Source organism: Muntiacus reevesi, chromosome 2 (genome assembly GCF_963930625.1).
Source record: "Muntiacus reevesi chromosome 2, mMunRee1.1, whole genome shotgun sequence".
Classification (NCBI taxonomy): Eukaryota; Metazoa; Chordata; class Mammalia; order Artiodactyla; family Cervidae; genus Muntiacus; species Muntiacus reevesi.
Window position 1 is genome coordinate 277,297,895 of NC_089250.1, and position 23,917 is coordinate 277,321,811.

General features: G+C 43.7%; 1 protein-coding gene across 1 annotated transcript; it reads right to left on the reverse strand.

The window, feature by feature from the left end:
* Positions 1-262: 262 nt before the first annotated feature.
* Positions 263-21,952, reverse strand: NLRP2 (NLR family pyrin domain containing 2). Its single transcript, XM_065919482.1, has 13 exons — positions 21,944-21,952; positions 18,273-18,494; positions 17,907-17,964; positions 15,862-15,906; positions 11,232-11,306; positions 9,480-11,079; positions 7,388-7,558; positions 5,842-6,006; positions 4,547-4,717; positions 4,037-4,207; positions 3,642-3,812; positions 2,816-2,986; positions 263-401 (listed from the first exon to the last, which is right to left on the reverse strand). The coding sequence occupies exons 1-13, from the start codon at positions 21,950-21,952 to the stop codon at positions 263-265; spliced, it is 3,168 nt and encodes a 1,055-aa protein (XP_065775554.1).
* Between the last annotated feature and the right edge of the window lie 1,965 nt (positions 21,953-23,917).

Consider the following 23,917-nt stretch of genomic DNA (forward strand, 5'->3'; position numbering starts at 1 on the left):
TCTTTAAGTTCAGTTGGAATCCATTCATAAATAAGACTCACTCATGAATGCTTTCACCTTTATTTTTCTTGATATACTCAAGATACAGACATTTCATCTACCACAGGGTTAAGTGATGAGTTGTTTTATGTAAACCAGAGGCTCAGTCATGGCTAAACTAACATCTGGCTCAGCAACTAACATCACCGAGAGGATCTTGGTAAGTTCACTGTCACCTTGACGATCTAGGACTTTAATGGAGAATGAATGGCTCCAGCGGGATTCAGAAAATGAAGTCATGAGAAGAAGGTCTGTTATCTTTTGGGTCTCGATGATCACTCTCAATAGTCAGCTGTGGGTTGCTTTCCTTCATTTCTCTCAGCAGCTTCTGAATTTGAGCATCAGATTCATCTATCTTCAACCTAGGAGGCAGAATGCGGGAGAGAGAACGTTTTCTTATTGCGTTAAGGAACTTCATTCCAAATGCCCAAGTGCCTGGCAAAGCTCGTGATTTAGGAATTTATGGAGCAAGGGCCATCTGTATTGGTTATTGTATGCTGCAAAGTAGAGTTCCAGATCGATTTGGTATGGAAAAAAGATGCTATTGGGTTAACATTGGTGGTGGTGGTGTAGTTACTAAGTCATGTCTGACTCTACAGTCATGGACTGTAGCCCACCAGGCTCCTCTGTCCATGGGATTTCTCAGGTGCAAATATTGGAGTGGGCTGCCATTTCCTTCTCCAGGGCATCTTCCCGACCCAGGATCAAACCCAGGTCTCCTGCATTGGCAGGCAGATTCCTTACCACTGAGCCACCAGGGAAGCCCTGGTTAACACTGTAATGGTATAAAGGCACGACATAGCTTTGGGTGCTTGAGTGATCTTGGGTGATTATCATATCATGCTTGGCACTAGAGATGGAGTTGATGAATATCTCTGTGATAGCCGTCTAAAACCTACCTACTCCATAACATTGACAACTTCTACTTGGGGAATCCAGGATGAGGTAGACACACTTGAATCAAGTCATTGGGATTAGCTTTTTATCTTCCTTGGCTACGAGCTTCTAGATAACTACCACTCCGTATGTGATCTGTGATAAGAGCAGTCTCATTTCTTGGATTTGCCTTTTAGTAACCATATTCAGTCATGTGTATGTGGAAATGGGGAGTGGGGAGGGAATAATTAAATTAAAATTACATATAAAAACAGGAGACCAAGGATATTGGCTGCTGTGTTGCTGATTGGCATTATAGTCCCAATTATGCTGGCATATTAATCAAAATCTGTTTTGTTGTTTGAGTTTCACAATATGTCAATGCAACAAACCTTCAGTTAAAGATGAGTAAGTTCAGGGGGTCTCATGTACAACATGGTGACTATAGTTAATAATACTGTATTATATACCTGATATTTGCTAAGAGAGTAGATCTTGTGTGTTCACACCACACACACAAAGATAATGTGGTGTGAGGCAATCGATGTGTTAATTACATTGATCATGATGCTCATTCCACAATATATACATACATCAAAATATTACATTGCATACCTTAACTATATACAATTTTGTTAATTATATCTCAGTAAAGCTGACAGACCACCCCTGCCCCCAAACTCCATGTACCCAGTCAACTTTAAGTTAGCTTGAGCAGAAACCTTGTCAGCAATCAATATAACTTTTGCTAAAATATAGGCCAACTAGCTTCAGGATATTCAAAACATGACCCTTTAAGGTCAAATATAGTCGTGTCTATTCGTGATTGTCAGAGGTTGGTCATAGTCTTTGGTAGAAAAACAAAAAAATTGTCCCACAGATGATCTGTGTGTGGTTGAAAGTGTTGAAGGAACCAGAAATGGGGTGTGAACAACAGGTCAGAAGATACAAATGTGTTAACTCTAAGAATGAGGATGGTGCTGGAGAAGATGCTTGAGAGTCCCTTGGACAGCAAGGAGATCAGTCAATCCTAAAAGAAACCAACAGTGAGTATTCACTGGAAGGACTGATGCTGCAGCTGAAGCTGAAATACTGATGTGAAGAGCCAACTCACTGGAGAAGACCCTGCTGGTGGGAAAGACTGAGGGCAAAAGGAGAAGGGGGTGGCAGAGGATGAGAGGGTTAGATAGCACCACCAACTCAATGGATATGAATTTGATCAAAGTCTGGGAGATTGTGGAGGACAGAGGAGCCTGGTGTACTGCCGTCCACGGGGTTGCAAAGAGTCGGACATGACTTAGTGAATGAACAACAACAGAAGCCATTAATTGTCTAGGTTGCATTTGAGGATTTAAAAGAGTTCCCACACTCTTGGGAAGAGTTTTATGGTTCTTTGTTACCACAGTAGCAAATCAACAATAGAGCAAGAACAGTAGAACAGTGAGCAAGTAGAAGACAACCAGTTGGTGATAGCTTCTACGATCATAGATTACTTTGATTAGACAGCAAACTCACTTCAAAGAACATGCTTCTAAGTCTGACATGGACCCATTGGACCTCTGTAACTAATACAGTCCACAAGCAAACTTTCCAAAAATACCATATGAGAGCTGTGATTCCATTTCCCTAATGAGACAATCGCTGGCTGCCATAACTCCCCCTCAGGTAGACAAACCCTAAGTCCAGCCTCCTGGTTTCCAGGTTGAGTTTTGGTCTTCTTCAACTCATCTTCTCTGTCAAAACAACAGAAGGAGCCTATGGGAAAATTATCTCATAACCAGACATCAATAAATGAAAGTTGAATGTGAGTATTAAATGTTTACAACAAATTCCTGTCGTTTGTGTTCCCCCAAAATCTAGGATCATGGAGCAAACACTCAGGGGAGTAGGAGGATCATACCTGAGTGTCTGGAGGGGACAGATTTGAAGTTTCAAGGCATCACACAGCTTATTTACTCCACTGGACCCCAAGGAATTTTGGCCTAGGTCCAGCGTGATCAGGTTCTGATTACTTCTAAGGGCAGATGAGAGTTCTGTACAACAGAAGGGAGTGATGGCACATCCCCACAACCTGTAGGTGAAACACACACATTCACTGATTTACTCAGCCAGTGCTCGTTGATACCATCCTGCTTGTTGATGCCATCCCATGTGCCAGGCATACACTTGGGAGGCAGTGGTCTTTGTGGTCAGGGTTGATTTGGGGTCTTCTGTGGTTCACTATGAATTTGGGGATTAAATTTTGTGTGTGGGTGTGAAAAATGCCATCCTGGTAGAATTTTTAATTTGTATTTATTTTTTAAAGACTTGCCTATTTTTGGCTGCACGGGGTTTTTTCGATGCGTGTGGGCCTTCTCCAGTTGCCGTGTGTGGGGGCTACTCTCTAGCTACAGCGCACAGGCTTCTCATTGCAGTGGTTTCTCTTGTTGGCAAGCATGGGCTCTAGGGTGTGCAAACTTCAGCAGTTGCAGCTCACAGGCTACAGAGCACAGGCTTTAGTAGCTGTGGCGCATGGGCTTAGGCGTCTTGTGGCACGTGGGATCTTCCCGGATCAGGGATCGAACCCGTGTCCCCTGCATTGGCAGGTGGATTCTTTACCACTGAGACACCAGCAAAGCCCCATCCTGGTTGAATTTTTTAAATGCTCAATGAAAACTGCGGGGGAGGTCTGCTATATCGATAGGACCTTTTAGATACAGACTAAAGTTCACAAAACTGTAACTCACCATAGACATCTTAGTTTACACAGTGGTTTCTTCAAAGCCTCGCACAGAAACTTTAATCCAATAATTCCTATGTGATTCAGTCCCAGATCCAAGTGTGTGAGGTTTGAATTTTGCTGGAGGAGTGTCGAGAGATGAATGCAGCCATCGCTGGTTATGTTGCAACACCATAGCCTAGAAATCAGATCACATGACGAAAAAGTTTTTCTTTTCTCCCACCGATGAGACACACTAAAACCAGGACCATCTATCTCAAACCACGGCTTTTTAGATGAGTTTGAAGACAATGGAGACAGTAACTAGAAACTGCCCTACTTGAATCCAGTATGCACGTATATATATACAACACACACACACACACACACACACACACACACACACAGTGAACACAGACTTACACCAGGGTTTGCAGTTGACACTCAGGGTAAGTCAGGCCCTCACACAGTAGTTTCACCCCACGATCTCCAAGAGCATTCTTGGCCAAACACAGGTGGGTCAGCCTCTGGTTGACAATCAAAGCAGAAGACAGATCTTTGCAATAGGCTTCTGTAAGGTGACAGTTTTCCAACCTGCAAAAGCACCATGCATGTAGCAAGATGGTGAAAACATTTCCAGGACCCAACTTTTTTGGCTGTCTTCAATGACTACAGTCCTCGGTCACACCCCTTTTTGTTAATTCTCTGCCCTCTCTCAATGGTGTGCTAGTGATTGTGGTCATAAAGGGACAGGAATGAGAGAAGGATGAGATACATGAGCCATTTGTCTGGGGCCGAAAGTGGGAGCCAGGTAGCTATGTCAGTGGGGTGTTCCATCCTGGTCACCCAGCAATTCCAGGTGTTATCTCTGCTCTTCTCTGTGACCCTACATCTACCACAAAGACGCTCGATGGAAAAAGAGGAGGGACTTACGACAACCTCTGTAGGGAGCACGTCGGATATCTCAGAGTCATGTACAGCAACTTGGCTCCCTCATCCAGGAACTCATTTGCTGTGAGGTTCAAGCATGTGAGGGACTGATTGGTTTTGAGGCAGCAGGAGAGATCAGCCCATTGCTGAGTGGTGGCAGAACAAGACACCAGCCTGCAGGAGAAATGGCAACAAGTCATTCACGAGGATCAAACACTGGATACACAACTGCCTACAGTTTCGTCTCTCACTCTGTTATGTTAGGGCTTCCCAGGTGGTTCTAGTGGTACAGAACCCACCCGCCAGTGCAGGAGACTAAGAGACGTGGGTTCGATCCCTGGGTCAGGAAGATCCCCTGGAGGTGGTCATAGCAACCCACTCCAGTATTCTTGCCTGGAGAATCTCATGGACAGAAGAGTCTGGTGGGATACGGTTCATGGGGTCATAAAGAGTTGGACCCAGCTGAAGTGACTTAGCATGCCATTATGTTAACCCTGGACTAAATTATCTGGAGCAGAGGTTGTCCAAGTGTGATTCCTGGACCAGTTGCATCAGCAGCATCTGTTAACTGTGTAGAAGTGCAAATTGTCTAAAGACTATAGATGTAGAGGCCAGTGATTTATGTTTTAAGGTATCCTGCAGTCACCTGGAAGATGTCTTTTAACAAATTCCTGCACCATATACCCAGAATTTGATTCTGAAGATCTGGGTGAGACCCAAGAATTTGGATCTTTTTATCAAGTTCCCCGGCGATGGTGCTGCTGCTGGTGGTCTGGAGATGACACATCAAGAACTACTTATTTAGAAATCCAGCCAACCAAGCATATTGTGCAACTATATTCTATCTGGAGATACATATTCTATTCCTGGAGGTACACATTCTTTATCATGAGCAAACAAAACTTTATTGGAACATGATATACAGTATCATGATAAAGAATATGCATTTCCAGGAGTAGAATACAGGTAACATGCTTTTCTTTCTTTGGGGGGCAGGGCCACACTGTCTGGCATGTGGGATCTTTGTTCCCTGACTGGGGATTGAACCCGCACCCCCTGCAAGGGAAGGATGGAGTCTTAACCACTGGACCTCCAGGGGAGTCCCCTCCAGCTCATTTTCTATTCTGGGGCATGTGCCTTAAGTGGTGGTGGTGGTTGTTTAGTCTTTAAGTCGTTCCAACTCTGTCCGGTCAATAAGGGATTCCCGCCCCCCTCCAATTTGCACAGAATTGCCGTGTAGGTTTGTGCCAGCTCTGTTCACAGGCTGAGGGTTTTCAGCGACGGTGAGGCTGATATACCTGAGATACTGCAGATTACATTTGGGGTTCCTCAAGACCTCACACAACGGGGGAAGCATGTCATTCTGGTCGTTTCCTTGAAGGGTCAGATGTGTTAAAGACTTGTGACCACCAAAAGCCATGCAGAAGTTCCGATAAGCGTCAGCTGGGGAAATATTTTTGAGGCTAGGGAAAAGAAACAGGTGTTAGCTTGAGTTTGTATACCTATACTGCATACACATAGAATAAAGAGCTGCCATGTGCTTAAATGTTAGAAGTAATTTTTTTTCATATTTTTACCTTTATTGACATACTGTTGACAGATACAACTGTGTATATTTAAAGCATATGACATCATGTTTTTTTTTTCAGGTGATAACTTCAGATTTTATTATAATTTTACATGATTATTTGTTTTCTTTTTTTTAGGTTTGTCCTTTTTTTTTTTTTTTATTAGTTGGAGGCTAATTACTTCACAACATTTCAGTGGGTTTTGTCACACATTGACATGAATCAGCCATGGAGTTACATGACATCATGTTTTGATGTACCTTGTGAAGTTACCCCTACTATCAAGCCACCACTGCACACAGATCCCCTTCCTTCTTTTCTTCTGTGGCGAGGATACTTATGATGAACTGTCCTAGCAACTTTCAAGTATTCAGAGCAGTACTGCTATCATTGTGAGCAGTCCTCACATTGTTGTCCATCAGGTCACCAGAACTTACCATCTTGCATAGCTGAAACTTTGTGCTGTTTAATGAACAGCTTATTACAATTAGAAGCTCGAGTTTCTTTTTTTTTTTTAAAGCAGGAAAGAATTTTGATTACCCAATTCTTCTCATAGAAGAAAAAGATCTGAGCTGTTAGTAGCTGTCATGTCATAGATGGATAGACAGACAAGATAGATGATAGATCTTATGAAAGTAGAAGCTCCAATTTCTTTAGTTGTTTCAAACTTTTGCCAAAGGGAAGTCAGTCATAGCAGTCATTTTAGACAAAAGTTGTTCTCCTATGGCTTTTTGAGAAATATAAGGCAGCATCTCTTTTTCTTGAAGTGTTACCAATGGATGCATTTCAACAATGCTATGTCCTTGATGACAAAGTTATAACGGAGTAATCACAGTTCAGGTGTTCAAAATTGGAGACAGGTGGCTACTGAGAATCTGGTCTCAGATGCCTCTCTGCATCACTGAGAACTTGAACTTTCTTTTTTTTTTTTTTTTTTTTTTTGAGAACTCGAACTCTTAAAAAGCCCAAGGACACCTCTCTCCAGCCCCACCATTAGGGTCCCTCCAATCTCCCCTTGTAACTATGTAACCATTTCAGACCCCAAGGAATCCTTGCTCAAGGAGTACTCTTACTTCTTGCCAGCTTCAATTATAATTCTTGATAAACAACTCAACCAACTGACTGTAACCCTGCATTTTCTGCTTTATAAACCTTCTCAATTTTGTAGTCAGGTGGAACACAGTTCAAGCATTTCCTGAATCTGTGTCTCTTGGGCTGTGGTCCTAAATGACCCCAAATCAGCTGCTACTTACAGCAGGGACTAGCTGCTACTTACACCACTTTCTGGAGACTAGAGGCCACAGAAGCTATTTTTTCGCCAAGAATTCTCACTGAAGAGGCACTGAGGAAGCTCTGACTGATGTCCAGAAACAGCAGATTCCTGCTTGCGTCAAACACAGAGCAAAGATCCATCCAGAGGGGGAGCACGTGTTGATCATTCTGGGACCTATGGGAAAGAGATGAAGAAGAGGACTTAACAAATACTGCTGGGGAGAAAAGTGACATTTGTCCATCTTCATGAATGTGCTTCAGGTTGCTCTGTGCATTAGAGTTGTTTAGTTGCTCAGTTGTCTTCGACTCTTTGTGATGCTATGGACTGCACCCTGCCCGGCTCCTCTGTCCATGGGATGTTCCAGGCAAGAATATTGGAGGGGGTTGGCACCCCCTTCTCCAGGGGATCTTCCTGACCCAGGGATCGAACCTGCATCTTCTGAACTGGCAGATAGGTTCTTTACTACTGAACCACCTGGGAGGCCCTAATAAGAAATTATAACTCTAAAAGTTGGGTGATTTAGTTATTTAGCACAAGTATAAGACAACCTAATACCTAAGACATGTTACTGGAGAAAGAACTTCTCACATGTCAATTTAACAGAGGCTTAAAATAGTCAAAATTCTAACCATATCATTGATCAAAGATTGAGACCAATATACATCATTGATAAACACTTAAGAGTAGTGTACACATCAATGGAGGTTATTTGAATATTTGATGGTATATCCAAATAAAACATTCAATCTAATTTATAACCATATTTGCTGACCTAAGATGATGCCCATAAAATTTTGAGAAAATACAATCCTTAAATGGTTGCATATTCATGTACAAAGATTTCTCAAAGAATGGTTATTTTGTTCTGGTTATTGCTTTTGAGTGGAAGGATTTTTGCAGAGGAAAGATATAAGTCTGCCTGCAATGCAGGAGACCTACATTCGATCCCTGGGTCAGGAAGATTCCATGGAGTAGGAAATGGCAACCCACTCCAGTATTCTTGCCTGGGAAATCCCATGGACAGAGGAGCCTGGCGGGCTACAGTCCATGGAATCGCAAGAGTCAGACACGACTTAGTGACTAAACAAAGATTTAGATAAATTAGTAGTGAGAGAAGGGGAAAAATTAGAATGTGAATATAAATGGGTCCATAAGGTAGAGAAATGCTGATGTCAAGTTATCATGGTCCTAACACTTTCTGGAAGTAAATCAAGCGTACGACTTTACCAAGTGGTGAAGGAATGTGAGAGAACATTAAGGGAATATGTAAAACAGACACTTCCACCAGGGGGCTAATGAGGGCATTTTATTCTAGTTTAACAAATATCCATGAAGATTTCAGACACAGATAACAACCTAGGAGAGAGGAAGAGGTGAGTTGATAAGATAAATATCAGTATGTTGACAGGTATTACACATCACCTTGAGGCAGTGATTTTAGATTGTGACCACAGGACTTTATAAGCCAATAGACTTGAGCTCTAATCCCAACCAAACATTCTTTTCTGAAGCCAGTATCTTCATCTTAACTTGGAATGTGACCTGGTTCTAGCAGGTGCCAAGTTAGAAGTATTTGGAAACTGCACATGAACTCAGTTGATGTTATTTGTGCCTAAATTGAAAATAACAAAGATTCATAACTGGCCATCTCATTATCTGTCAGGTGAAATTCCTGGGAGAAGAGTCTCCATAATCATGGGTGAGGTGTAGCGTTCAGAAACTTGGCAGATTCAACTCCTGACTCCATCTTTAATGCTTTTCTAGAAGTTATGCCCCAAATGGGACCACCATGTCATATGTCTCCCCAAATCTACACAGCCAACCTGCAGACTGAAATAGGTGGAGACATTTGCAAAAAAATGGTTTGGCTAAAGGAAAATGGAGTGGGTCTTGAAAGAAAGTCTGGTTTCAAAGCTCCCATTTCTAATGACATCATACCTCCTGCCTTGAATGTTAGGTTGGCAGGACACAAGGCCATAAAAGGCCACTTAGTGACCTTAAGCAAGAGGGAACAAGACACACTGACCTTTTCTTAATGAACCATGGACTGAGGCAAACGACAGGAGAACCAGCCGGGGGAAAAATGAGTTCTCACCTTTCAACCTGAGCGCCTGATTCCCGTGCGGTGTCATTATCCACAAATATCCCCTCTTCTACCTGCAGTGAAAGCTTCTGCAAGTTTCCACAGTGCTTGAGGCAGAATGAGGAGTGCACGACATCCGTTTTATTTTTCAAATGCAGGGACATCTCCTTGACGTGGGCCATGGCATCTTTCACGAGCTGCTCCTCCTGAGACTCGTAGAGACAGCGCAGAACCTCCTTCGTGTCCGTCACCGAGAAGGATGTCTTCCCCTGGGGCATCAATGTGTGTTTCAGGAGCTCCCGCTTGATCGCCGTTGACACCAGGCAGCCGAAAGTCTTCTCCAGCTCCACGGCCCTTCTTTCGTTGCAGAGGCCAAACAGGAAGTACCCGACGTGGGTCAGGCTGGGGTTCTCCAGCCTCTCCTCCTGGGACAGCAGTTTCCGCACATCCCCAGCGCGCCCCCGGCGGCCGCCTGGCCCTGCCGCCTCCTGCTCTTCCGGCTCCAAGACGTAGAACGCGGCGGCCAGAAACTGCTGGACGCTGAGATGGATGAAAGAGTAGCAGGCCTCGCCGTCTTCGCTCTTCTGCAGAATATTCCTGTCCAGGAAAGGACAGAGGGCAGACGGGTCCACCCCAAGGCGCCTGAGGTCTTCCCCATCGAACGCAGAGCTCCGCGTCCACACGCCCTCCGCAGCCAGGAGGCACAGCGGCCTGAGCGGAGCCTGCAGGCCCGGGCTGGGGCCGCCGCCGGGCGGCGCGGGGAAGCGGCCGCAGAGGAAGCGCAGGAACAGGCCGGTGGTGGTCCGGCAGGTGGCGGCGGGGTCCGCCCCGCTCTCCATCTGCTGCCTCAGACAGGTGCAGACCAGCCAGCACACGGAGGGCGCCGAGCCCAGCTGGAACAGGGCCGCGTTGTCCCTCATCAAGGCGAAAGCTCGCAGGGCCTGACTCTCCTCCGCAAAGTGTTTCAGGAAATACGCCTTCCGCTCCTCCTCCAAGAACCCCGCGATCTCTATGAAGAGCGGCTGTTCTGTTAAGAGCCGCAGCTCCCGCAGGGCGCCCGGTCGGGTGGTGATGAGTAAGGTGGCCTTGGGCAGCATCTTTCTCTTCAGTAAACTTCCCAGGAGGACGGGCACCGGCTTCTGCTCCTTCCAGTCACCACATAGGTCGTGGATGAGCGCCCCAGAGGGGACCTTCAGCTCGTCAAAGCCGTCGAGGATGAAGAGGACTTTCTGTGCCCCGGCGAGGATTGCCAGTATGTCGTCCTGCGCATGTGGCCAGTTGGCAGATAGCAGCTCTGCAAAGGTGCACGGCCCCCTGTGGCTGAGCTCCTTGCAGCTGAGGTAGAAGGCGGAGTTGGAGGTCTCTGCCAGGTCATCCTGCGTCCAGTCCAGCATCAATTTCTTCGCCAGCGTGGTTTTCCCGACTCCGGCAGGACCGTGCAGCACCACAGTGTGTGGGAATGGCCCGGCCAGCGTTTTAGGATTACAGAATGGGATCAGGGTCTCATATCTTTGGCTGACAGTACAAACATCGTCACTGAGTCTGGGCCAGAAGTTCTTCCAGCGTTGACAGAACTTCTTCTTCAACATATTTCTGTATTTATCTTGTTTACCTTCAGTGATAAGAGGCAGGGGGTAGACAGAATATAGTGGGTTATTCATTAGGGAGATGATGCTTTGTTTTAAGTAGGAAAGGGGAAAAGAAGAAATGAGGTTTATAAAGAACCACCCGACACCAAACTCACTCCAGGTAGAGAGGACAGACCTGGCTTTTCTCCTTCCAAATCTTCTTTTGTTTCTTGTAGGTTTGTGACATCTTCTTCCTGTACTTGGGCCAGCTCTGCAAAATACAAATTAAAGTCAGCTTGACACAAAACCGGTGTACCTTTTTTTTTTTCCACCAGAAATAAGGTGTTAAAGTAGACTCCAAGGAGCCCAGAATCTAAGTTTCTTGTCCACAGTGTGTGCTGGGGTGTGTAAAGTTGGGTTTATAGTGATGAAGATAGCAAATGAATCCATAAACCAAATTGCATGCCTCTACTCTGCAGAACCATAACAAGAAATACTGCCTCTATCACAACTCAGTGTGGTTTATTGAAACTATTTGTCTATCTTTTCCAGGGAACTAGAAGACGTGCCCGGTAAACAGGTAATGGATCTTCCCCATAATAGTCTCAAGTCATTATAGGAGCTCAAGTATTAAAGTACAGGCAATTCGTGACTATTTACCCAAGATAAATGGGCATGTGTCTATACAAAGACTTGCACCCTCTATACAAAGAGTGGTCATGGCAGCGTTATTCAAGACAGTAAACAAATAGATAGGATTCAAACTTCCCTTCCCTGATGAATGAGCAACCCAAATGTTATATATCCACTCAATAAAATATTACTCAGCAGCAGAAAGGAATGGATTGCTGACACATGTAACAACATGGATGAAAGCATTTCAAAAGAATTTTTTTGAAAAGTTGCTCAGTTGTGTCCAGCTCTTTGTGGCCCCATGGACTATACAGTCCATGGAATTCTCCAGGCCAGAATACTGGCATGGGTTGCCATGCCCTCGTCCAGGGGATCTTCCCAACCTAGGGACTGAACCCAGGTCTCACACATTGCAGGTAGATTCTTTACCAGCTGAGCCACAAGGGAAGCCCAAAGATACTGGAGTGGGTAGCCTGTTCCTTCTTCAGCAGATCTTTCTAACCTAGGAATTGAACCGGGGTCTCCTGCATTGCAGGTGTATTCTTTACCAACTGAGCTATCAGGGAAGCCCCCAAAACCTCAAAAATGTTATTGTAAGTAAAATAAAACAGACACAAAAGGCCACACATTTTCAGAAAAGGAGAATCTAGAGAGACAAAAAATTAATGGCTGCCTGGACTTGGGGGATAGAGACCAGGGAACAGGTACATATGGATAAGAAAGATCTTTTTGGAGGTGATGGAAAGATTGTAAAATTGAATAGTGGTGATTTTTGTACAGCTCAGTAAATTGACTAAAAGTTATTAACAGGTACGCTTAAAATGAATGAAATTTATGATACATAAAGTTATACTTCAACAGAGCTGTTGAAGCAGACTTGAGAGTGAGACTAATGTTAAACTGACCTCCACATAAGTTGAGGCAAATCAGCTACCTACAATAGGTCTCAATTTTCTAATCTGTGAGTTGGTACTATCAAAGTTGTCTGAACAATTGGCAAAATCTAAGAAAACTCTATACGACAGACTCCTGATTTTCCATGAACTGAATTCTGGCTTTCCCAAATGTTTATTTCTTCCCTTTATTCTTACATAATAGGAATGAGACAGGGAGGAAGGCATTCTCCATGAGACAACTGGGTACTATGAATCAGTTCAGTCCAGTCACTCAGTCGTGTCTGACTCTTTGCGACCCCATGGACTGCAGCATGCCAGGCTTCCCTGTCCATCACCAACTCCCGGAGCCTATTCAAACTCATGTCCATCGAGTCGGTGATGCCATCCAGCTATCTCATCCTCTGTCGTCCCCTTCTCCTCCTGCCTTCAGGAGGGTCTTTTCCAATGAGTCAGCTCTTCGCATCAGGTGGCCAAAGGATGGAAGTTTCAGCTTCAGCATCAGTCCTGCCAATGAATATTCAGGACTGATTTCCTTTAGGATGGACTGGTTTGATCTTCTTGCAGTCCAAGGGACTCTCAAGAGTCTTCTCCACACCACAGTTCAAAAGCATCCATTCTTTGGTGCTCAGCTTTCTTTATAGTCCAACTCTCACATCCATACATGACTACTGGAAAAACCATATCTTTGACTAGATGGACTTTTGTTGGCAAAGTAATGTCTCTGCTTTTTAATATACTGGCTAGGTTGACTATGAATATGTCTAGGGGACTATGAATAGTGAAGAAATAAAGTTAGAGAGAGATGAGGTTCCCCCGAAGAGTGGGAGAGGACAGCCAGGAAGGGCCTGCTTCATTTAGTTTACTCCAACATTGGATGTCCTAAGATCAACCTGGCTCTTCGTCTTCTTCTTCTAAATGCTGTTGTGTTTGTTCCGGGTTTTCACGTTTTGTTATCCCTGAAGAAAAGGGAGGGTGTTATGGTCTTGCCCCTATGCCAGTATTGAAGCTTCTGTTTATAAGAGAGTGGGATTTCAAGAAGTTTCAAGTTCAACAATTGGGTCTCATTGTCTAAGCCCAGATTACATGAAAAAGGTGTTATTGAGGTTTTGGAGATAAAATTAAAGTGTCAGGCCATGATCTCAGTGTCATTTCTGACAATTGAATTCCTGTGCAGTTCAGAAATGGGCACATACAGAAAATGGCTCTTTCCAAGGGGCATCAGAAAGCCTTCAAGACAAATTCCCTAGTTTCTGACAAGGTACGTAAAGTTACATAGTCCTAGGATGCAACCTAGGAACAGGGAGAAGTCATACAGGAGAAGAAATACTTCAAGTGCAACATGGATAATGAAGAGGTGAGGGAGTTCCCTGGTGGTCCAGTGGTTGGGATTCTGAGCTTTAGTGCTGAGGACCTGAGTTCAATCCCTGGTCAGGAAGCTAGGACCTCAAAGGTAAAACAAAAGAAGAGGTGAGTGTGTGGAACTTCTGAAAAGGTATCCAGGAGGCAACAGGATATGAGTATCTGAAGTTCAGGGACATGCTGAAGATGTCATCTGGAGAGTCCTTGGCATATAAATAGCCAGTAAGACTCCAAGTGAGCCTTCCAGGATAAGTATACAGAGTGAAAAATGGCCAACCAACCATTCATTTTGAAGGTTAAACAGGAGAGCAGGGGCTCTGGGGAAAAAATATTTGTATACAGATGATGTCATGTTGCCAAGAGTTAAGTTTTTTTAAGGATTTTTTTTTTGATGTGGACCACTTTTATGAAGTCTTTAATGAATTTATACAATATTGCTTCTGGGCCATTAAGGTATGTGGGGATCGAACCCTCATCTCCTGTCTTAAGGTAGAGTCTTAACTACTGAACCATCAGGGAAGTCCCCAAGAGAAAGCTTTTTAGACAAGGAACTCTCTGACACTAGTTTAGTTAGAACATTAAATTAAACATCAACTTTGAGGCTGGTACTATTCCTTAAAGCATTGCCAAATGTCAGCTCTAACAGATCATTAGCTTACATTTGAATTTAGGTCATAACTGTAGGACATTTAACATATTTGTGTATCAATAGAAGCAGTTAGATTTTTGGTAGGGGGGTTACGTATGTATGAATGGCTGTCTTCACTTTTCAAACCAGCCCCCAGTCTCCAACTGCCTTGAACCCAAGTTATTTTTAAAGGTACTGGAGGTGTCAAGAGAAGATAATGTTGAAAATCACAAATTCAAAAATCCTTTTTGGCCAGGATTAGCAAACTTGTTTTTAATCCCCTCTGCAAAGGAGCAGATAGTGAAGATTTTCTGTTTTGTGGGCAATATAGTTTGTTGCAATTACTCATCTCTGCCCTTGTGGGGCAGAAGCAGTCATAGATAATATATAAGCAAATGACTATGCTGTTTACAAATAAGTTTATTTACATTAATTTGTAGTTGAATATGAATTTCACATGATTTTCATAGGCCATAAAGTACTTTTTTAAAAAAAATTATTTATTGGCTGTATTGGATTTTGGGGTTTCCCTGGTAGATCAGTTGGTAAAGAATCCACCTGCAATGCAGGAGACCTGGGTTTGATCCCTGGGTTGGGAAGATCCGCTGGAGAAGGGATTGGCTATCCACTCCAGTATTCTTGGGCTTCCCTTGTGGCTCAGCTGGTAAAGAATCCACCTGCAATGCAGGAGACCTGGGTTTGATCCCTGGGTTGGGAAGATCCTCTGGAGAAGGGAAAGGCTATCCACTCCAGTATTCTGGCCTGGAGAATTCCATGGACTGTATAGTCCATGGGGTCACAAAGAGTTGGACATGACTGAGTGACTTTCAATTGGGTCTTAGTTGTGACATGTGGGATCTAGTTCCCAGCCCAGGGATTGAACCCTAGCCCCCTGCATTGAGAGCATGGAGTCTTAAGTATCCTTTTGATCTTCCCAGCCATTTAAAAATGCAAATACCATTCTTAGCTTGTAGGATCTACAAAAGCACACGGTGGGCTGGATTTGCTTTGGGAGCCATGGTTTGCCAACCCTGGCTTTAGGACCATCTAAAATTCAGCCTATTCCGATTCCAAGGGGAAGCTCATTTTCTCTCTCTCATGTTTGTGTGTATTTACTGATTTCTGGCATAAACACTGCCTTATTGTAGCTTTTGATGTCTTACTGTTGCCCACCTGGACGACAGCAGAGGTGAGGTCTTGCATTTCTTCGCATTCCTACTGCTCAGCATGATGTGTTTTCTAATTAAAACAATCCTGAATTCTAAAATCTCACTTTTAGAAAAAGTGAGATTGTGAATGAGGCAACTTACCTAATGACGGAGGCTTATTTTCCTGAAGTGACTTCAAAGCTGTTTCTGAAAAAAAAAAAAGGAAGAAATTAGCACTTTTCAGAGCCCAGACCTTTGTAGTTGTACAGCCGTCTGAGTTTCTTTAAGTGATTTTAAAATTTGCACCCTCCAGATGGTTTTAGGGGCTAAAACCATCACCTGACCTTTGAAGAGGTAACAGTAGGCTAAAAACTGAAGCTGGGACTTCCCTGGTGGTTCAGTGGTTAAGATTTCGTGTTTCTAATGCAGGGGGTGAGGGTTTGATTCCTGGTGGGGGAACTAAGGTCCTACATGCTATGTGGTGTGACCAAAAAATAAAGATAAAATAAAATTTTAAAAAAGTTAAAAACTGAATTTCAATTGGCAACTAAAGAAAATGCACTTTCTCCCCACAAAATTCATCAAAAGATCATTTGAATGCTGAGCAACTTCCACAAAATAACTTCTGAATGCTGGTGGAGAACACCAGTTCAGTTCAAGTCAGTTCATTTCAGTCTCTCAGTCGTGTCCGACTCTTTGCGACCCCATGAATCGCAGCACACCAGGCCTTCCTGTCCATCACCAACTCCCAGAGCTTACTCAAACTCATGTCCATCGAGTCGGTGATGCCATCCAGCCACCTCATCTTCTGTCGTCCCCTTCTCCTCCTGCCCCCAATCCCTCCCAGCATCAGGGTCTTTTCCAATGAATCAACTCTTCGCATGAGGTGTCCAAAATATTGCAGTTTCAGCTTCAGCCTCAGTCCTTCCAATGAACACCCAGGACTGATCTCCTTCAGGATGGACTGGTTGGATCTCCTTGCAGTCCAAGGGACTCTCAAGAGTCTTCTCCAACACCGCAGTTCAAAAGCATCAGTTCTTTACCACTCAGCCTTTTTTATGGTCCAGCTCTCATATCCATACATGACTACTGGAAAAGCCATCGCTTTGCTATATAGACCTTTGTGGGCAAAGTAATGTCTCTCCTTTTTAATATGCTGTCTAGATTTGTCATAGTTTTAATTAATTTAAAAAATGATAGGATAAGAATAAGAGATATGTTAAATGCTCTTGCTGAGGGTGGGGAGAGAGAGAGAGTGTTTATAGTCATATTATATGGGGGAGGGAAACCTGGTGGGACTTGAAGACAAAATGGAGGGTTTGTAATCTTCACATTTTTCTCCTATATTTTTTACACAGAGGCAACTGTTTTATGAGTAATTGGAGTAGGAAATGGCAACCCAGTCCATGGAAAATCCCATGGACAGAGGAGTCTGGTAGACTACAGTCCATAGGGTCACAAAGAGTTGGACACAACTGAGACACTGAGCCTGCATGCACATAGTATTTTTACTTTTTTCTTTGAATTCTTTGAATTTCACTTCTCTTCATGTTTTTATTTTACTTTTTTATATACACAATACTGTATGCATTTAAAAATATACATAATACTATGAATGTTTTATGGAGAGGGAAATGGCAACCCACTCCAGTATTCTTGCCTGAAGAATCCTGTGGACAGAGGAACCTGGTGGGCTGCTGTCCATGGGGTCGCACAGTCGGACACGACTGAAGTGACTTAGCATGCATGTATGCATTGGAGAAGGAAATGGCAACCCACTCCAGTATTCTTGCCTGGAGAATCCCAGGGACAGATGAGCCTGGTGGACTCCCGTCTATGGGGTTGCACAGAGTCGGATATGACTGAAGCGACTTAGCAGCAGCAGCAGCTTGAATGTTTTAAACAGAGGGTTGATAAGATCTTGGAGGACATATGAAAGAGTGAAAAAAATGAATCTACTCCAGAAACAGTCTTAATCAGGAGAAGAGTTGTATAGTGAAGTGGCCAGGGTAGGTATACAATACTTGGAATAAAAATAGCTAGAATACAAGAACCTTGGAAGATACCACCAGACTTGACCAAGGTCTAGCACTTGTGTTCAGGTCAGCTAAGCCTCTCCATGGAGCAATATTATTTCTGTGTTTCTAAAACCACAGAGACTATTACTCCTCCCTCCCAGGATGCAGTGTGGGCTTGTTTCTGCTTACCCCGGGGTTCATCCTTTGCTCTCTCAGACAGATCCATTCGGTTCATCTCATCAGGGACCTGGATACATAATGGAGGAAGGAGAGGGTGGGATGAATTGAGACAGTAGTGTGGAAATATATACACTACTACATATGAAAAGTGGATAGCCAGTGGGAACTTGCTATGTGATGCAGGGAGGTCAACGTGGTGCTCTATGATGACCTAGAGGGGTGGGGTGGAGTGGGAGGTGGGAGGGAGTTTCAAGAGGAAGGGGGTATATGCATACCTATGGCTGATTTATGTTGATGTGTGGCAGAAACCATCACAGTAGGTCAAGTAATTATCGTCTAATTATAAATAAATAAATTAAAAAAAAAAAAAAAGACCTGGATGGTCACCATCTCTACCCAGTAGCTGGGGCAGCAGGCAGTGAGGAGGTCGGCCAGCTGCTTCCTGCTGGCCTCCTCCACCTCCGTCTGCAGGAGGTGCTGTAACTCCTCTTTCACGGAATGGTCCCTCAGAAGAGATTTGAATTTGCTCAACTCATCCTGGCCAAGCTCCTCTAGTAGAGGCTGCAGATGGAAACCCAGCTCAGCAGAAGGTGCCACCTTAATCAACAAACGAGAGCTCAACTTTTGGCATTAACCACATTTTAAGGGGAGGAAGGGAAAGACACAGGGTATTAGTGCTCCCCTCTCAAATGCTGGTTGTTTCTGTGTCAGGAAATAGGCTGTTTATTCTCATTGCCTAACCTGTTGCATTAAGGACAAACTCCCCAGTAGAGGTAAAACCCACATAGAACTCTTTCTTGGCTTTAGAGCTTAGGACCCCTCTGAGAACAGGAGATAGCCACGGAGGGAAGGAAGTCCACACTGCTGGATCTCCTGTATGCAGCTGCTCATCTGGTATTTTTCAGTAAATTGATGTACAAATAAATTAATGAGAATTGTTGACTTTAGCCTTTAGTAGCAACTTGATGTGTAGTTATCTTAGGATGTTTATGGAGCTTGACTACTAAATGAGGATCTTGAGTTGAGACTATCTTAACAGATATTCACTTTGCAGTTGAGTGGAATGCCTTTTCAATTTGCTGTTCTTAAAGAGTCACTTCATGAACTCAACAGACCTGGATTTGAAGCCCTTTTAACAGCTGAGGGTTTGAGCCAAGGGTTCTGAGCTCGGATTTCTAATTGTCAATCAACTACACCATCACCCACCTTATTAAATGGCTAGGGGCATTCATCTATGCCAGTAAAAGGTTCCTCTGGATGCCAGGAATTATTTTATTTTAAATAAAAAATTTTATTGAGGTCCAGTTGATTTATGTTGTATTAATTTCTGCTGTACAGCAAACTGATTCAGTTATACATATATATGTTTTTATATTCGTTTCCATTATAGTTTGTCATAGGATATTGACTATAGTTCTCTGTGCTATGTAGTAGGACCCTGTTGTTTATCCATCCTGTATATAATAGCTTACATCTGCTAATCCCAAATTCCCAATACATCTCCCCCCCAACCCCTCCCCCCAGGAAAAATTTTAGAACTTAAGTGATAGCTGTAAAGATGGGTAAGAACTCTGCCTACTTGGCGTTTATATTCAATTTGAGTACACACACGGAGTGTAGGGGGGAGAAGTAGACATTTCACAGATGAATTCAAACAGAAGCAATGACAAAACTTGAAGACAAGATGACACAGAGAAATAGAATAAGGGTCATGTAACCATGGAATTTTCTCAGAGGAAATTTCATTTCAATTGAGGACCTGAAGAATAGGAGCTGCTGGTTAGGGAAACTGGTGGGAGTTAGAAATTCTAAGCAGTGTGAATGACTAGTATCATTTCAGGGCTGAAATGAATACGGCAGGTTTGAGGCAGAGAATTTAGGTGTGTATGGGCTGGAGCAGACAGACAAAGGCCGTGACTCCTACTCTAGGATCAGACATCCTGTCATGAAGCGGTTCCAGATTAATGAGGATTTACAATTTGATTCCAAGTGCAGTAAGTAAGCTGCTCCAAAATTTCCAGTGGGGAGACCTCACAGACTGCTGTACTCTCAGGAGCACTTTCTCTTACTTCTTGGGGAGAGAGGGGAGTGACACCAAGGAGCTGGTTAAAATTTTTTGTGATGCTTGAAGCTGGCAAGGAAGACTTTGAGAGAGGTTACTGAATCGGGGGTTTTGAAGTAGGGGAGAGAGAGAGAGAACTTAACTCCAACTACAATAAAGACAAGTGGGAATTGAGAGCCAAGGAACAGGATTTACAGGGTGGGAAGGGGTTCTGTGGGAACCCAATTACTAAGAGGAAACGTCAAGGCTAGGAGTATTCTTGCCAGATCGACTCAACAGCATTCTTGCTGAGGGCAGTTCGGGGTGATCAGACATCCCTCTGAGGGGTGAAGAATTTGATCAGATACTGGAGGTGGGGATTTTAGCGCTATACTGTACTTAGCTGCTCAGTCATGCATGACTCTTTGCGACCCAATGAACTGTAGCCCACTGGGCTCTCTTGCTCAAACCAGACTGAAACGGGGGCCAGGGAGAGAGCCCAAGGATGAGGGCTCGTGAAAAGCAACTCAGAGAATCCATGGCTGATTCATGTCAATGTATGGCAAAAACCTCTACAATATTGTAAAGTCACTAGCCTCCAACTAATAAAAATAAATGAAAAAAAAAAAAAAGACTTAACCAGAAAATCAATACAGTTGGAAAAATAGAAAAAAGAGAATCCTGACTCGAGTTGGGTGAAGGAGAGTCTTTGTTGCTGCCTGCTGAGAATTCTGAACTCATCCAGGTGAGGGTGGGGCCAGAGAACACCTGGATAGCACCAGGCATTGCAATCAACCCTGTAGACTTGGCTCATTAATCCTATGATATTCCCAGGTACTATATCGTCCCTATTTCAGATATTGATACTGGGTTACCAGAGATGTTAGATCATCCATGTTTACATGGCCAGAAAGTGTCAGAACTGGGATCTGAACCAGGTACAACAAACAGCTCTAGGGTCCATGCTTTAGTTAATTACTCTACCATGATGGTTCTTTGCTCTTAGATGTAGTTGTAGAGGGGCTTCCCAGGTGGCTCAGATGGTAAAGAACCCACCTGCCAATGCAGGAGACGTGGGTTCCATCCTTGGGTTGGGAAGATCCCCTGGAGGAGGACATGGCAACCTACTCTAGTATTCTTGCCTGGAGAATCCATGGACAGAGGAGCCTGGTGGGCTATAGTCCATAGGGTCGCAAAGAGTCAGACATGACTGAATTGACTTAGCACTCACACCTAGTTGTAGAGAACTAATTGAATTCAGGTTATATCTTTTGAGAGAAATCAATAGGGTTTGACTGGATATGGAAGGAGGGAAAAGAATAATTTTCAAGAACCTAAGCACCCGCATTACAGGCCCTCCTTTGAGCTGGGTTCCTTCCACCTCCAACTGCTTGGGATTCCCATACAGCCTTCCCACTAAGGAAAGGGCTAGGTTTAAGGTTTGGGCCAAGAACTGGCACCTCTGCTGTGCTCCTGAGGCACGTGGAAAGTTAATCCAATCTACATTATGTTCCTTGAGGAGGCTGAGCTTCAACAAGAGAAAAGAACCTGCTTCAAGTTATGGAAGGAGCCCCAGGAAGGGGCTCCCCTCCAGGAGTGATCCATCTTTGAACAAGCAGGAGTTTCACTTGAAACTTCAAGTCCTTCAACAGTTTGACATCCAAACATTCAAAGAAAAGGCGGAGGAATTTTAATTGTAGAGACTTAGCAGTTGAAAGAAGATAGAGAGGCATGAAGTCAAGAAGCAGGATTGTTACTCACCTCTGCTATGCCTAACTCCTGCTCCATGACCTACTCCCTGCCTCTGAGTGCTGAAGCCACGGGAAACCTCCTACAAGACTTCCTCTTTCTGCCCAAGCTCTGTGATTGGCCATTGGGACCCAATCCCATTGCCAAGAACTTCCTGCAGCCACATAATGACTGACAGGTGGAGACCATTTCCTCAGTTTGAGCATCAAGTTCTCCCAGACCAGCGGTTCTCAAACTTGACTGCCTTAAAACTCACCTGGAGCATCGTTTCAAAGTGTTAATGCCCAGAGATTCTGATTTCTAGGTTGGATCAGAGATGCCCAGACACTGAGGTTCTTTAAAGGTGCCCTGTTGTTGAGTCACTCAGTCGTGTCCGACTCTTTGTGACCCCATGGACTGCAGCATGCCAGGCCTCCCTGTCCCTCACCATCTCCCAGAGTCGATGATGCCATCCAACCATCTCATCCTCTGATGCTTTCTTCTCTTTCTGCTCTCAATCTTTCCTAGCATCAGGGACTTTTCCAAAGAGTCATCTATTCACATCAGGTGACCAAAATACTGTAGCTTCAGTTTCAGCATCAGTCCTTCCAATGAATATTCAGGACTGATCTCCCTTAAGATTGACTGCTTTGATCTCCTTGTTGTCCAAGCGACTTTCAGGAGTCTTCTCCAGCACCACAGTTTGAAGTCATCAGTTCTTTGGCATTCTGCTTTCTTATGGCCCAGCTTTCACAACCGTACATGACCACTGGGAATATCATAGCCTTTATTATGTGGACCTTTGTCGGCAAGGTCTCTGCTTTTCAACACGCTGCCTAGGTTTGTCATCACTTTCCTGCCAAGAAGCAATTTTTTTCTGATTTCATGCCTGTAGTCACTGTCCACGGCGATTTTGGAGCCCAGGAAGAGGAAATCTGTCACTATTCCACATTTTCTCCTTCTATTTGCCATGTAGTAACAGGGTCAGATATCACGATCTTAGTTTTTTTTTTTTTTTTTTTTTAATATTTAGTCTTAAGCCAGCTCTTTCACTCCCTTCTTCACCCTTATCAAGAGGCTCTTTAGTTCCTCTTTGCTTTCTGCCATTAGAGTGGTATCGTCCGCATATCTGAGGTTGCTGACGTTTCTCCAGCCTATCTTGATTCCAGCTTGTAACTCACCCACCCGCCATTTCGCATGATGTGCTCAGCGTATAGGTTACACCACAGTGTGACAGAGACAGCGCTGTCCTACTCCTTTCCCGATCTTGAACAAGCCAGCTGTTTCACACAGGGTTCTGACTGCTGCTTCTTGACCTGCATGGAGTTTTCTCAGGAGACAAGACCCGCTAGATGACTGTAATTGCAGTCAAGCTTGAGAACCACTGCTTAGAACCTTCAGCTGTTGATCAGTTGCCTCCTCCCATCAAACCAGATATATTAAAATCCATCCACATTTCACATTCAGTATAAGTAACACAAGAACTGCATCAGGAACCTAGTTCATCAGCTTTACACTATTGCATAAAACGTTAATATTTGCAATATTAATTTCTGTCAATTTATATTAAGACTTCAAAAGTTTGGGTTTTGAAGTCTTCATCTTTTAGAACCAATATATCTATACATCTCTCTCTCCCCACCTCCGCCTATCTGCTCAAAACTGAAGTCTTACGGTGAAAATATACTATACAATAAATTGAATACAATAAAATAGCTTAACATACTAAAGTAATATAGCAAACATGCAATATTGACCATGATTATAATTTAAAATTTTCTAATAGCCGTATAAAACAAGTAAAAAGAACTAAATAAAATTGATTTTTATAATATATTGACTTCAATGTATCCAAAGTATTATTTCAACTTGTAGTCAATATAAAAACAGTTGAGATATTTTCCCTTCAACATTTGGTACTGAGGCTTCAAAATTCGGTATTTCACACTTGGAGGACATTTAAGCTGACCTTAGCCACAGTCCTTGCTTTCAATAGCCACATGTGTCTATTGGCCACCGTACGGGTTAGGTCTGGACTAGAGGACAGGAGAGGGACCTCTGGCTTTAAACATTTTTTTTTATTATTTTTGGATGTGCTGGATCTTCATTGCTGTGCCTGGGCTTTCTCTAGTTAGGGTGAGCAGGGCCTACTCTTTGTTGCAGTGTGTGGGCTTCTCTTTTTGTGGCTCATGGGCTCTAGAACGTGGGCTCAGTACTTGTGGCACATGGGTTTAGTTGCTCTGTGGCATGT

Bases quoted from the DNA above. Each gene is read 5' to 3' on its own strand.
- NLRP2 (XM_065919482.1), bottom strand. The intron at 15,907-17,906 runs GTAAGCAGAAAC...TTTTTTTTTCAG, and splicing joins AGCAAAGGATGAACCCCGGG to AAACAGCTTTGAAGTCACTT. The intron at 2,987-3,641 runs GTGAGTTACAGT...TTTCACCTACAG, and splicing joins TGTAAACTAAGATGTCTATG to GTTGTGGGGATGTGCCATCA.